The sequence below is a fragment of the Salvelinus fontinalis genome, chromosome 39 (genome assembly GCF_029448725.1).
Source record: "Salvelinus fontinalis isolate EN_2023a chromosome 39, ASM2944872v1, whole genome shotgun sequence".
NCBI lineage: Eukaryota > Metazoa > Chordata > Actinopteri > Salmoniformes > Salmonidae > Salvelinus > Salvelinus fontinalis.
This window is the reverse complement of record NC_074703.1, coordinates 23,344,185-23,359,800: the sequence shown is the minus strand read 5'-3', so window position 1 is coordinate 23,359,800 and position 15,616 is coordinate 23,344,185. Positions and strand designations below refer to the sequence as shown.

At 42.3% G+C, this 15,616-nt stretch overlaps 2 protein-coding genes across 4 annotated transcripts; one reads left to right on the top strand and one right to left on the bottom strand.

The window, feature by feature from the left end:
• Nucleotides 1-163: 163 nt before the first annotated feature.
• LOC129838322 (dnaJ homolog subfamily B member 9-like) lies at nt 164-3,156 on the bottom strand. Its single transcript, XM_055905235.1, has 3 exons — nt 3,059-3,156; nt 2,359-2,598; nt 164-1,582 (listed from the first exon to the last, which is right to left on the bottom strand). The coding sequence occupies exons 2-3, from the start codon at nt 2,573-2,575 to the stop codon at nt 1,158-1,160; spliced, it is 642 nt and encodes a 213-aa protein (XP_055761210.1). The 5' UTR covers nt 2,576-2,598; nt 3,059-3,156; the 3' UTR covers nt 164-1,157.
• A 123-nt stretch (nt 3,157-3,279) lies between these two features.
• Nucleotides 3,280-14,279, top strand: LOC129838884 (sugar phosphate exchanger 3-like). 3 transcript variants are annotated; one of them, XM_055906135.1, is made up of 15 exons: nt 3,280-3,415; nt 3,545-3,676; nt 4,095-4,209; nt 4,894-5,008; nt 5,423-5,515; nt 5,775-5,858; nt 6,063-6,208; nt 7,866-7,962; nt 8,234-8,318; nt 10,156-10,370; nt 10,811-10,952; nt 11,281-11,382; nt 11,653-11,852; nt 11,967-12,032; nt 12,182-14,279. In XM_055906135.1, the coding sequence occupies exons 3-15, from the start codon at nt 4,133-4,135 to the stop codon at nt 12,272-12,274; spliced, it is 1,515 nt and encodes a 504-aa protein (XP_055762110.1). In that variant the 5' UTR covers nt 3,280-3,415; nt 3,545-3,676; nt 4,095-4,132; the 3' UTR covers nt 12,275-14,279. The 3 variants fall into 3 exon arrangements, with proteins under 3 accessions (XP_055762110.1, XP_055762111.1, XP_055762109.1); XM_055906136.1 differs by lacking the exon at nt 3,545-3,676 and having other exon boundaries at nt 10,159-10,370; XM_055906134.1 differs by lacking the exon at nt 3,545-3,676.
• Nucleotides 14,280-15,616: the final 1,337 nt, after the last annotated feature.

Genomic DNA, 15,616 nt, shown 5'->3' with positions numbered 1-15,616 from the left:
TGAACCTATTCTGAGATTTACATTAATTGATCAAATGTCAGAGCATGAATAGAATAGACACACATTTAGAAGATACTACAGTAATCTAAATCCATGGACCAAGAGAATAGAACAAAATAGGATAGAATTATAGGACTTGTAGAAATACATTTTAGTCTGCAGGGACCTTAAGAGTAAATATATTTTTATTTCCAAACAGGTACTACTCCTCATCCTTTCAATATTTAAAAAATAGATAATCCTTAGGATGAAAGTGCAGACAGCAGTCAATAACTGAACATTGGTTTCACACAAAATGACAATCAGGCAGCAAAGTCGAGGTCAGAGACAACAGAACAGAGAACAAAGGTGCCGACTGCAAATATTGCACAAAATAAAATGGCAGAAGAGGCACACTTTGCAGAAAAAAAAACAAGAGGTAACAGTTGATAATGGTGTATAACTATGTTAGATACATGTATATGGCTAGGTTCTCTTCAACTTCACGATGAGATTCAACTCATGTGCTCTTTTCATAACCGGGAAAGGTTTAAGATGGGCCTTGAAGTAAGTGACAGCAACTTAGCACACTGGGGGGAATGCATTAATAAGTCCACAATCAAATGCAACAGCTCTAAAATTACAAGGCATAAGCAATATAAATGTGCTATTACACTGACTTTGTCATGATATTGGATGAACTCTTTCTGAAAGAGAGAATTACTTTGGTTTTGCATAGCAATTTTAATGCTCCAGAAGGAAAATAAAAGGACGCATGATATAAAATGCTTCTTTTTTTTTTCAACTCAATACAATTGCTACTCTCAAACAAAGATGGAAGCCAATAGAGAACCTGAGAGAGCTGGTGCTTAGCACGATGTAAACAAAGCAAATTGAGATCCAAATGGAGGCATCGTAACATGCAATGCTATCCATAAGTAAGAACCTAATACATAAGCCCAGTTTAATTATATCCAAAATGAGTGAAAGGTATTGCTTGAGAACATTTTGTTTTATGGCCCATAGGCATCAACACATTTATAGCACACCTTTTTTTCTTTACAAAACCACCCAAAATCATGTTCCACAAAGTGTTAAATTAACAGTAATTCCAAAATACCCACGATAGCTAAACTCATACCCAGTGAGTAGCGGGATGTGTTTGTGGTGATAATAAATCAAGAACAGTCTGTGTATGTGGTGACCATGTTCCCTATGCGCCGTGTCACTGTCCTGCAGTGTTGTTTTGCTGAGCCCTGGAACTGGCTGTCCGCCCCGCCCCTGTGTCCGTTAAACGAGAACATCTTCTCCATGTCCTCAAACACATCATCAAAGAGTTCTCCACCAAAGGAGCCCTGGAAGTGTCTCTTGTGCCTGTTCTGGGCCTCCTGGTGTGCCTGGAAGTGGCTGTTGAAGGCCCTCTTGTGATGGGCATGATGGGAGTGCTGGTTATGACCGAACAGGTCATCAAAGTTGAAGTTAAAGTTCTGGTGGAAGTGCTGCCCACTCCTCCCGTCTCCTGTGCCTGGCTCACCAGGGGAGGGGCCTTGTCCAAACTGGTCATACTCCCGTCGCCTCTTATCGTCTGATAACGTCTCGTACGCTGGCAAAGGAAAGGAAACATGAGTCTCTTGGTGTCCACAGACATCAGAAAAACAACAAATGCTTTAACATTTAAAAACTTCATAACTGACTGTAATGGGAATATTAAGATCAATACAGTTCATATTGAATTTAGAGTGATTAACACAATGTTAAGCATATTTACGCGTTTTCCCTTTCTGTATTACACATGATTTCCAGTGTTCGGTTTGTGGCACTCAGGTTGATGGTCACTAAACTCGATGCTGACTGTTATGGATTAAACTCAAATCTGTTGATAGTGATTGACGCCAGACTGGAGGTACAAGGACTGATTATTATTGCATCGTCTGTGAACACTGTGATTCTGTAGCAGCTGACAAAGTCACTGGCCTTTTGTTTTGACTTCCTACAAGCCTCTCGGCTGGTGTTCGCAGTACATTTCGTGTTCCTGATTAGGCTATTGGGCCTTTTCGGTGAGGGCCAGTTAGACACTCTCTGCTCCTGTGCGGGATATTGTTATCCCTGTTTGCAAATTTGTAATTAAACCAGATACATTTTTTTATTGATATTATCAACAACTGCTCTCCTTGTTCACCTGTATATTGCACTGACAATATTAAAGATTGGGAAAAACATCCATTAGTTGTTGAAATGTTTCCGATAGTATTAATACAATTACAGGATGAATGACTAACACTCCGTCCAATACATTTGATGTGGACTTGACGTAACGAGCCCTAATGTAACAGACAAGGGAGTGCCCATCTACCTAACACAGAAGTTGACAGGACTCACCCTCAGCTATTTCCCTGAACGTTGCCTCTGCGTCAGGACTCTTGTTTCGGTCAGGGTGGTACTTCATGGCTAGCTTATGGAAGGCCTTCTTGATCTGGCGCTCAGAGGCATCTTTTGGCACACCTAGGATGTCATAGTAGTCCCTCTGTGCCAGTATGAACTCAGTTATCATGAGGATACATACTGCTAACATTAAGACTGACTGTGCTGTGGCCATATTGGTGGTTAGCTCTTGCCTCCCTGCCCAGGAAAGAGAGAGGTTTGACAGTTAGTTGACAGTTTGCTACTGACAAAAGCAAATTACAATGTAAAGTTGACAAAAGTAGAACCATGTAAGCATGTTTTAACCTGTGCTGTAGAAAGGAAGCAAGGCATGGTACATCTGTAAAACTTGCTGTGTGACATCGGCTTTTCTTTTTCTTTTTCAAATAAAACCCCCTTTAGCTAGAGACATGATCTACACATGCATTTATTCTAGTGAACAGATGGTTGAATCAGCCACAGAATGATCCAACCTTTCACATTGTATTTAAAGCAATTGGTAAGGCTGTTGAAATCAGTTCAAGTTGGTCAGGGAGAAAACGAGTGTCAGAATCACAAGCACATAGAGACTGTGAAAACTACTTGAAACACAGTTCTGGACCGTATGATAATTCTAAGCTCAAATAAGCGTTAAATTAAAATAAGAGAGAGAACTTACCTTGAAAAGCACTAACAACAGCCTCCTGGCTCTCTATCAGACGACACTAGCACAGCTGATCCGTAGGTGACAAACTACAGCGGGTTGCATCCCCGAGCTGTTGCTCCACGACTCGCAATACTATTGGTTCATTTCTTCCCCTACTGACTCGAAAAGCCACGATTGGCTGAAACTAGGGGTATGTGGATCTTATTTGCATGCGTTCACTTCCGGCACACGCCAGTCCTGTTGGTGGCAATAGGAAATGTGAAACCACAGCAGAAGAAGACAAAAAGAAAACCGATTGCTACACTGTAGCAGACTGGACTGTAGACAGTTGATCTCACGCTAGCGTCGGTGTTGATGTGAATAAAACAGGTAAGTCCTTATTCGTTTGATGTCGATTACATATTTGCATTTCCATACAGTGTTATCCAATGCCTAATGTATCTTTAGTGAAAGAGAAGTATCGAGCTAGTGTATTTCATATGCTTTACATATCACCAGAGTGAGTCACTTGAGTGCTGCGCTGCTAGCCAGCGACAGAAGCAGACAGAAGACAGCTCCCAAGGCTATGTATTGCTGTCCATAGCTAAATTCTTCCTATCTAGAACGAGTACACGTTTGCGAAAAAAGTAGGTAAGGAAATCGCAATCTTTTTGGGGGTTTTGCTTTTATTGGAAGAATGTGATTCAGAGGGTAAATCTTTCAGATAAATCTTTCAGGCCAGGTTCCAAGGTTTGTTGGCTGTAGGACTAACAGTAAGGTCCCATAATGAGAAGTAGGTTAACGAATACAAGCTTATGTTTTTTTTTTTTGGAAGATCCTGACCAAGACCTTTGGTGATTTGTTTGTGCCTTTATATCATTGGCCTTTTACCTACATTTGCTATGGTGCAAAATATCCACCTGGTCTCATAGGACTTTAAACCCCAATTCATTCTTTTCAGGCAAAGCTGTGTTTTTGACCTAGGCTGTAGTGTTGAATAAACTAGTGGTGCTGTTCCCTCTCTAAACCCCCTCCCTCTCCTGCTGCCTCTCCTGCTGTTCCCTTGAAGACCTCCACCCCCTCCCATCCCTCCTGGTGACCCCTGTGATGTCGTCCCCGTGCTGCGGCTTCCTGGCGCAGTACACCCACCATCACCTGGTCGCCTTCCTCCTCACCTTCTTTAGGTAAACTCAACTCCTGAACTCCCACCAGCCTTGTAGGGATCTGGTCTAAGACCCTATGAATGTTCAGAGTTCTCATTCCAGTTCTCTTTGCCCTAAATTCTCTCTACACAAGCACTTAAACCAGAGCATACATACACAGGCTCACTTGTGCTCATATAGGCCTACACCCTCCTTAAGTAAATAGGGGCCCAAAAAGTGCTAATGCCTGGACTGGAGCTACAGTACTCACAGTCTTATAAAGCTCTCCACTGTAATTACACTGTAAAAAAAAAAAAAAAAGCGTGACATCATTGCTTCTTGGTCAGACTGGTTGTTATCAGAGTAGGAGAGAGTGAACGTGTTAGACAGTTGAGCAGTAAGAATCAGATTCATGCTGAATCGGTGCTTCTCACATTCCCTATCCTGACCTCCCCACTCTGAACCCTGACCTTTGACCCCACTCAGCTGTGCCAAAGATTTTGTGGCTGTGCTTTCCAGGCCCTGTCATCAGGAAGTGACGTATGGCCTAGAGTTCTTATTGCATGTTATAGTCTTGAGGAATGTATAGTAGTTGTAAATGAGTACTGCACACCAGCTGCTTTAAACAGCTCAACACAGCATTGTAAGGCCCTGGATGTTTCTGGTCCCTTGTTGTGCTAGGAATATAACAGGGCTTTATTAAGTCTCCCCTCCCTCTCTCTCCAGCTATGTCCTCCTGCACGCCTCAAGGAAGACCTTCAGTAATGTGAAAGTGAGCATCTCAGCCCAGTGGACTCCCTCTGTGCAGAATGCCAGCTCTCCTGCCTTCTCACCCGGGGAGGTACGTACTCGGGAGGATGTGGATTCACTTCCTTGAATTATCCCTCCTTTTTGCCTACCCTGAAGGATGACCTCTGATATAATGACTTAACTCCTGGATGTCTGCTATTTTGCCTCAGTTTGCACCATTGGGTTTGTTTAGTGATCTTTTCACGTGCAATCCTCAATATTTACTTTGTGTGTAGTGGATGGGGAAGTGTTATCAGGTGTGGAGCTACTGACGAGTGCTCTGCATGTGATCATATGTTGAAACAGACCATGAAGTACAGCTAATACGGTTAAATAAATGGTTATAATGGTTAAATAAATCCCTTTATTCAGTTACTCTGACAACGTTTTTGCGTTAAATGATATAAAGTTTATTTATTGTGTTACTGTATGTGTCTTTGATTGTCTATTCTGTATCTTCTTCCAGACATGGGAGGAGCATAACCTGTTTGCCGACTCCGATGGAGCCACCTTGTTCCTGGGTGTCCTCGACACCATCTTCCTGTTTTCCTACGCCGTGGTGAGTGTCGGGGTCAGCTGGGGTCATGGGGGAGGGGCTACTGGTTGGTAGTCTAGCAACAGGAACTCAATGTAACCTAATCAGTCAGATCAGATTTACTTCAGTCTCCTGCCACATGCTAATATGCACATTTTAAACTAATGAATGCTAATTAATTCATGTCATCTTTCATTATCAACATGGAAACAAGCACACTGATGCATAGTCAAAGCAGGATGACCGGGTAAACATGCATGTGTTGTTTACAATATTCATGCAGGGCTTATATATGAGTGGAGTGATTGGAGATCGCATGAACCTCCGGTATGTCCTCTGCTTTGGTCTGTGTGGTTCAGCCATAGTGGTAAGTGGGGCACTGCTTTTATATTTCATATACATCTACATGGTTGTGACATCCGATTTTTACAATAGGTACTTAGTGAAAACCTAATTACTACAATAGTCACGTGCTGCAGATTCTGCATTTTGATCCCATTACATTTCATTGTGTTTATTTAGTGACGTAATCATATATAACCTTCTGTTGTTCCCCTCCTTCACTTCCCAGGAGTTTGTGTTTGGTACCCTGATTGAGTGGCTGCAGTTCTATAACATCTACCTGTACTGTGGCCTTTGGGTGCTGAACGGCCTACTGCAGTCTGCTGTCTGGCCCTGTGTGGTGGCGGTCATGGGGAACTGGTTCGGCAAGTCGGGGTGAGTATCTTATCCCTCTCTCTGCCATGACACTAGTGTACTCCAACTCTGATCATTAGGGCTGGGAATTGCCAGGGACTTTACCATATGATATTATAACGATACAATATTTGTTGCGATTCCCACAATTCTATATGTATTGTGATTCGATATTGTGATTTTATTGCGATTCGGTGTTCCAAACAATATTCCTCACCATATGTCTGAGAGAGCCATGAGAACTAGTTTTGGTCAGTCATGGAAATAAAAGTGCTGGAAACAAATGGGCTCCCTAAATATAAGATGGAGAACAAGCTATGAAGGGAAAATACTGGAGTTTAGGTGCTGGTACAGCAAACTAGCGCAAAAAGAATATTGCAATATCGTCAAAAAGAATAACCTCATCTGAAACTGTGTTTTCCCCATCACTACTGATCAATGCAGATCACTCACAGATTGAGTAAAGCTCCTTGAATGTCAACAATCGGAAGTTGTCTTTACAAACAGTAGCCGTAGGTGATTGCTTTACTGCGGGGACGTTCCAAATGATTTCAATCACTTTCTGACTGGACCCCTTTTGATTTGCCTGAAACCTTTCATACATGTTTGCCCATGGTAAAATTGGTCAGAAAGTAACTTTTTGGACCTGAATGCCAAAACATTCAGTAGATAGGTGTTCAAAGTTGACCCATGTTGCATACTGTTACAATCTCCAGCAAGAAAACCAAAAGTGTCAGGCAAACAAAAGGGGGAACTAAGAGTCAATGACCAACAACCAAAATGAAACGGGTTGTTTTAGGAGAGGTTCTGAAAGACACGGGCGTGTCCACTGAAACTTGACTAGTTGACTAACTGAAACCTAAAAGACGTCCACCGTTAGCGCCCATTAAATTAGCCAAAGAGGCAAACAAAAGAAAAACCAAGGTTAAAGACAGGAAGCAAACCAAAAAGGTGGAGCAAAACAAAATCAGATACAGGATTGTTTGTCTAGAAATCAAAATGGGGTGCGCCAACTAAAGGTGTTAACCCTCTGCGTCTATCAAGACAACTGGAGCACAGGGCCAGCCGCTCTTAAATAGCGCCTGGGCCAGGACAGGTTAACGCCTTCCCACTAAAGCGATGGCAACCAGCATAGGTGTAACCAATACTGACTAACAAGGTGACACCAATCGGTGTGCTCTACGTGCTAACGAGCTATACGTGCTAAAGTCCAACCTTAAAACATAAATGGAAACTAAAACCCGTAACAATTCCCCACCCTACCATGAGACATCCATGTCTTTATCACTGATAAAGACAAACGGTTGAGTTTGATATCATTTAAACGCTTACAAACCGGGTTTTCAGTCTATTCTATGATTTTCTTTTTTTGTTGTTTTTCATTTTAAGAAAATGACTTCTATTTTTTAAGCATTAATGTTAATTATCTAAAAATAAGTGACCTCAGATTTGACACGTTTTCACAAATGTTGTAGATTAGACCCTATTTTACATCATCTAATGGGGCGCTGTCAGAAAGGGATTGAAATCATACGGAACGACCCTGTGATGTACTGGTTTCTTCTTGGTCCTATTGTATTCTAGAAGACAAGGTTCTAATTGAGTATTGTGTTGAGTATGTTGTGTGTTCTTTGTGCATGTTCTCGAGAGTAACCGCTTTGTCTCTTCCTCCCTCCAGGCGAGGTTTTGTGTTTGGCCTGTGGAGTGCCTGTGCCTCTGTTGGGAACATTCTGGGAGCTTTCCTGGCATCCAGTGTTCTCAAGTACGGTTATGAGGTGTGTGCAGACACACACAGATATACCTATTACAGATCTGCTCTGGGACTCACCTTTTTCATAAGGTCTAGATGAAAAACGGACATGCTATGTAGCATAGACAATACCTGGAATGGTCTATTTAGTAAGTCTAGAAGAAAACGTCACTACATTGTTGTCTAGAGAAAAGTGAAGTTATGTGGTGGTGTCTTTCTCTCAACCTCTTGCTACATAGCACGAACAGGACGATTCACAATACAAGTCAGCTCAGTGTTATGCTTTGTTTCTGCAGTATGCCTTCCTGGTCACTTCAGTGCTGCAGTTTGCCGGTGGGGTGGTGGTGTTCTTTGGTCTGCTCACCTCCCCTAAAGAAGTGGGTGAGTATTAGGTCCACGCATGCCCAGTTTCCCTCATTGGTCTGGAATTGTCTCCCTGTCATTGTATCATACTGTACATTCTTTCACTTCAAGTCTCAAGTTCTATTAGTCGTGTGTACAGGATACGCATGGTATACACCGTCCAATGAAATGCTTACTTGCAGGCTCAGTAGAATAGAATAAACATTGAAGCAACTTCCTCCTTTCTGTGCCATCTAATTGTTTGTGTCAATTCTCTTGAAAGTAATCTTTATTGTTCCGTGAGGAAGTTAAAAATATATGATATTTTTTTGTGAGAAAGTTGTAGTAATGTTTGTGTGTGCGGAATATGATATAAAGCACATATAAACTCAGCAAAAAAAGAAATGTCCCTTTTTCAGGACCCTGTCTTTCAAAGATAATTTGTGAAAATCCAAATAACTTCACAGATCTTCATTGTAAAGGGTTTAAACACTGTTTCCCTGCTTGTTCAATGAACTATAAACAATTAATGAACATGCACCTGTGGAACGGTCGTTAAGACACTAACAGCTCACAGGCGGTTGGCAATTAAGGTCAGTTATGAAAACTTAGGACACTAAAGAGGCCTTTCTACTGACTCTGAAAAACACCTAAAGAAAGATGCCCAGGGTCCCTGCTCATCTGCGTGAATGTGCCTTAGGCTTGCTGCAAGGGGGCATGAGGACTGCAGATGTGGCTAAGGCAATGAATTGCAATGTCCGTACTGTGAGACGCCTAAGACAGCGCTACAGGGAGATGAGACGGACAGCTGATTGTCCTCGCAGTGGCAGACAACGTGTAACAACACCTGCACAGGATTGGTACATCCGAACATCACACCTGCGGGACAGGTACAGGATGGCAACAACAATCTCCCGAGGTACACCAGGAACACACAATCCCTCCATCAGTGCTCAGACTGTCCGCAATAGGCTGAGAGAGGCTGGACTGGGGGCTTGTAGGCCTGTTGTAAGGCAGGACCTCACCAGACATCGCCGGCAACAACGTCGCTTATGGGCACAAACCCACCGTCGCTGGACCAGACAGGACTGGCAAAAAGTGCTCTTCACAGATGAATCGCGGTTTTGTCTCACCAGGGGTGATGGTCGGATTCGCGTTTATCATCGAAGGAATGAGCGTTACACCGAGGCCTGTACTCTGGAGCGGGAACGATTTGGAGGTGGAGGGTCCGTCATGGTCTGGGGCGGTGTGTCACAGCATCATCGGACTGAGCTTGTTGTCATTGCAGGCAATCTCAACGCTGTGCATTAGAGGGAAGACATCCTCCTCCCTCATGTGGTACCCTTCCTGCAGGCTCATCCTGACATGACCCTCCAGCATGACAATGCCACCATCCATACTGCTCGTCAGTGTTCTGCTATGGCCAGCGAAGAGCCCGGATCTCAATCCCATTGAGCATGTCTGGGACCTGGATCAGAGGGTGAGGGCTAGGGTCATCCCCCCCCAGAAATGTCCGTGAACTTGCAGGTGCCTTGGTGAAGGAGTGGGGTAACATCTCACAGCAAGAACTGGCAAACCTGGTGCAGTCCATGAGGAGGAGATGCACTGCAGTACTTGATGCAGCTGGTGGCCACACCAGATACTGACTGTTACTTTTGATTTTGACCCCCACCGCCCTTTGTTCAAGGACACATTATTACATTTCTGTCCGTCACATGTCTGTGGAACTTGTTCAGTTTGTCTCAGTTGTTGAATCTTGTTATGTTCATACAAATATTTACACGTTACGTTTGCTGAAAATAAACGCGTTTAGTTTTGCTGAGTTTAGCTACAATGTACTTTGATTCTTTTGATGAAGAGTGTTTCTCTGTCCCAGCAGGTCTGTGTTTGGAGTCAGAAACAGGTCTGAGACCAGTGGAAAGAGACGCAGACAGCCACAGGCCTCTGATGAGTGATGAAGAGGATGAGGAAGGATCGGAGGAGGTGTGTGACGGAGGGTACTACACCACCCGGCAGGGGGATGAGGAGCTGCGGGAAACACCCAAAGCCATCGGATTCTGCCAGGCCTTCTGCCTACCCGGGGTGCTGCCTGTGAGTGGGATATTACTAGAGCTCTCTCTGTGTCCATGTCTCTTCCTCATGACCTCTAACTCTGGTCGGCTGTCACCCACTCTCTCTCTCGCACTCACCCTCCTATCTCCCTATTTCATTCACCCCCCCCCCCCTGTCTATATTCTTATCTATTTCTATATCTATCATCTTATCATCCTCTCTGCTATCAGCCCCTCCCGGTTTAAGAGTTTCCATTCTATCTCAATTCTTTGGCTGACAGTTTTGTTTAGGAGGGGGTGAACACGTCACTAGTTGCATTAGTATCTTTCTCTCAACCTCTCCTCCCAGAACCTTACCTGTGAAAATGGACCAATAAAGCAAGTATTGTATTCTGGAGCATCTGACGATCTGAAGATTTTAGTTCTGGCTTTCTGAGATGACTCTCTCAGTAACTGGTGACGGTCCTCCTCTCTCCACAGTATTCCCTGGCGTACGCCTGTCTGAAGCTGGTCAACTACTCCTTCTTCTTCTGGTTGCCCTTCTACCTGAGCAGGAACTTTGGCTGGAAGGAGGCCCAGGCCGACAGGCTCTCTGTGTGGTACGACGTGGGAGGCATCATAGGCGAGTGTTACGGCCCAGGCCTAGTTAACACTAGCTGTATTGACTGGTTGATGTGAATGACATTGGTGTTGTTGGCTACGGTTCAGGTGTGGTAACATCCTAGCGAGCTATGCGGAGTCATTTATCTGTGCTGTATAAAAGGGTCTACGCAAACGGAGCCGATGGAGGTCCGTTTGCAACGCTCTCTACGTAGTTCGACGTATAGTTGTGCGACTGAATTTTTGGAACGTAGACTGTGTAGACACCTTTAGACGGTACAGGAAATTGTGTATTTAATCTTCTCTCTCTTCTCTTTTTCTCTCTCTCTTTCTCTCCCCCCCTCCCCCAGGTGGTACGGTCCAGGGCCTGATCTCAGACTTCATGGGGAAGAGAGCTCCAGTGTTAGCCGTCAGTTTGCTGCTGGCTATGGGAGCCCTGGTGGGTTACAGCCGTGAGTACTCCTCCTTCTTTCATCTGCCGTCCTCCTTTTTATAGCCCAAAACATCTCACTATATTATTCAGGCCAGCATTCAATTTTAATGTGATCCAATTTATTTAAGGAAAAAATGGAAATTGTTCATTATTGTGTTTATGCCAATTCTAGACCACCAAGAGGAGCCCTTGAAGGCGGAAAAATAAAAGTAGAACCACATCCCTTGGTGTCTCATACACAATCCACAAAAGAAAACATGTGAATTAACCCTGTGTTGTCCCCCCTCAGACTCTCCTCCGGACCAGGTGGTGAATGCAGCTCTCCTGGCCACCACAGGTTTCTTCATAGGAGGACCGTCCAACATGATCAGCTCAGCCATCTCTGCAGACCTGGGGCGACAGGAGGCCCTCAGGGGCAGTCAGGAGGCTCTTGCTACCGTCACCGGCATAGTGGACGGGACCGGGAGTATTGGAGCTGCTGCGGGACAGGTAACGCACACTAGAGACAGAGAAAGTACACACATACATACAGTACATGCATACACACAAAAATATGTGCTTTCCAGTGATTTAATGTTGAGTTTTTTTTACCTTGTCTTCCAGTATTTGGTATCGCTGATCGAGAGCAAGCTGGGCTGGATGTGTGTGTTCTACTTTTTCATAGTCATGGTAAGATCATCTGTCTAATCCATAATGTGAGACAATGTTCCTGTCCTGCCATAAATTAGCCACTCATTCTCCTCAGGAGCATCTTACAGAAGGTACTGTGTTGTCCCTGTTTGTGACATATTTGGCCCTGTTATTTGATCGCCTCACAGACCGGGTGCAGCATAGTCTTCATCTTGCCGCTGATCGTGACTGAGATTCGGGCCATGTGGAGGGACAGACGGGCACGGACACACGAGCTGTGACGCCTTCCTCACGACGGCCATGTTGTTTCCTACTCCTTCCCTATGGGGCCTACTGCCTGTCAGTCAGACTATGTCCACTGATCACTACTGTAGATGTATGTACAACATGTGTGTGTCCAGTCTATGTATATATTTGGTCTGAAATGCGTTTTTTTTTTTTTTTTTTTAGATATTACTTCAGCGCTTTTTACGAGTGGGGGCAGGGCCCTCTCAATGTTCGTGGTCTGAGATAGGAAGTTCCAAGCAGCTAACGACTATTCCAATTCCTTTACCAGTTTGCTGGAGTATAGAATGATTTGGATCTGCTCATTTGCTTAGTAGAGATCAGATTTCAAAGACACACAAAACACTCCATCACTCACTCCTAGAATCTCAGTCACACGTCCGCTCTGTGGATTTTTAGTCATTGCCTGTAGCACGTTTACCTGCGCACCGTATTCTGGACAGTAGCTCAAATCCAGAAGGTCGTATTCGTGTTAAGCTGTTTACATGCACTTTTGATATCCCGCTCACGATATCCCTGTACCGATGAATAAACAGATTATTCCTCATTTAAGTTGATATGGGTTAAATATTAACTGAAATATGGCCTATAACCTTTCACATGTCGCGTAATATAATATTAACTCTTGCAGAATGATGCATTTCTTGCAGTGGAATTACTCAACAAATGTTAATTTTGTCTCGGAAACAGGAGTGGAGAAATACGAATTCTTTCAGCATCTCTTGAGAAAATGCGAGTGCGTCTGTAATGTGTTATCGTTGACACTGTTATGCAAGCAGACAGTATTTCAACCACATAAAATATGCACCCAAGACAGACTAAAGTCTTATCATAAACCTATTTCATCGTTTTCTCAGTTTTTAATTTCATTGAAACCAGTCAAACTCATGACATTTGGACATTTTGCACAGACCAATCTTTCCACTGTTCTCCCCGGTCCCTAAACGAAACAGACAACTTTACCGGTTTTAACTACATTACTAATGCATTCATTCTGTCAATGTAAGACATTATTCTGATGAACACTATTTTATTTAGTGTTCTGGGGCAACAAGTTATGGCGGAAGAGAAGCTGCATGTATCTAACTATCGTTGACAAACAAATGTCGTAAATTGTTAACAGAAAGTTGTCTAAATTACGCTACACGGTCCAGGATGGAGTATCAGCTAAATAAATTATTATGGTGGATGGAACTGTGCAGGTTGCCTACTTTTGGAAGTGATTTTTTTTTAACAATCAGATGACAACATCACACAACACCCATTGTACCTGAAACTGAGCCTACACAGACTGCGAAAAACAACAGTAAACGGGATAAGATGTTTATATGCCACAGTATCCCATCTAAGATCAGAAAATCCAAGGCATTTTATCCGGGTTTCTCATAACCGGGATACAAACTTTTTGGGGTTATTGTAAACGAGATATGATGTTAACGTGTGTCAGCTCAAAAACAGAGTACTTGAGTATCCCGAATAATAACGGAATATTGGTGTGCATGTGAACGTGGTCAGAGTAAACGGTACGTTTGCCAATAACGTTTTTAAACAGCTTTTTTAAGTCTTAACGGTCAGTTAACATTAACTACACGCCTCTAAAATATTTTCCTCAAGGGATTTATTTATTTAAAGAACAGTAAGATTACATCAATGTAAAAAATATATATTGTCACGTCTTATCAAAATAAGTTAAAAGGTATACTGATTTTATTTACTGTAGGTACATAAATTAAAACGGTACAAGTAGTTCTTCTGGTTGGATTGGGATCAGTTGCTAAATTACTGTAGTGGTTTTCACCAAGGCCACAAGTGCATTTCAGCTGGTCCAGGACCTGCTAAACTTGATGAAATGGAATGTGTATTTAATTTGATCATTGTCGAATGTATGTTCTTAATCTGTGGTAAATGTTCATTTTTTCCCCATATGTGCACTTTAAATTAATGTTTTAATGAGCCTATGTTAAAAAACATTTCAAGAAAAGCAAATTGTCTTTTTCAAAACTGTTGACTCCTATCTTTTATTATTCCCAAGGGAATTTACGATATATTTTGGGAAGCCACCTCAATGAATTTGAACTTCAATGACCTAAACTTTATTCACACAACTGACTTCTTTGTAGAAATCTCAAAGCAATGAAACCAGCATTTAGAAACATTGAAATAGCATACTTGGCAGGATGATTTATTTTCACATGTTAAAGGGACACAAATGAATAGGATCTGTTCAGAAGGACTTAGTAAATTACTAATGAGATAGATATCCTGTAGAGGTGTAGTGGATAAGGTGAATGCACCAATTTGTAAGTTGCTCTGGATAAGAGCGTCTGCTAAATGACTTAAATGTAAATGTATAAATTCTGCTCAATCCTGTTGTAGATGTGTTACGTCACTTCAGAACCACCAGGAGGAGCCCTTAAGGCAAAAAATAATACCAGAAAAATGTGTGGAATTAGTAGGTCTAATAGAATTAGTAGACTTAATGTGTAGAATTAGTAGGCCTAATGGGATTAGTAGACTTAATATGTGTAGAATTAGTAGACTTAATATGTGTAGAATTAGTAGGTCTAATAGAATTAGTAGACTTAATATGTGTAGAATTAGTAGACTTAATATGTGTAGAATTAGTAGGTCTAATAGAATTAGTAGACTTAATGTGTAGAATTAGTAGGCCTAATAGAATTAGTAGGTCTAATAGAATTAGTAGGCCTAATATGTGTTGAATTAGTAGGCCTAATAGAATTAGTAGGCCTAATATGTGTTGAATTAGTAGGCCTACTAGATTTTCCAGCTGTTGACACTGAAGATCATATGAATGTATAAGGACGTAGCAGATTATGAATGAAGACCAGTCTAAGAAAACAATACGTTGTATTATATTTATATAATTTAATAATAATCGGAAACATACTGTAACAAATTAACATCAAAGTCAACAGTGCACCAAAAACCGGTCATTGAATCTTCCACAAAAATGTTCACAATTTCAACATTTGTCATTTTATTTTCAAACTATTACCAAATCAAAGTTAATATTCTGCTCCCATGTAATTACATTGTAGTACACTTTCAATACATTAACCATTATCTTATCAAAAACATATATGAGGATATTATTCATTCATGCATATAAGGCATGCAATACTATGTTTTGATATACCTGCGATAGACAGGTGAATTCGATTTAGAGCAAACTTTATGTTGCCACTGTGGGACACACTGGGCCAGGGGGGATGCAGGATGGAGCAGCCCAGTAGCCGTATACAAATCTATGATCATTAACTTATCACAGTTCGCTTGCAAAGGGAATTCTGGGAAAACCAGTAGTCAGTAATATTAGG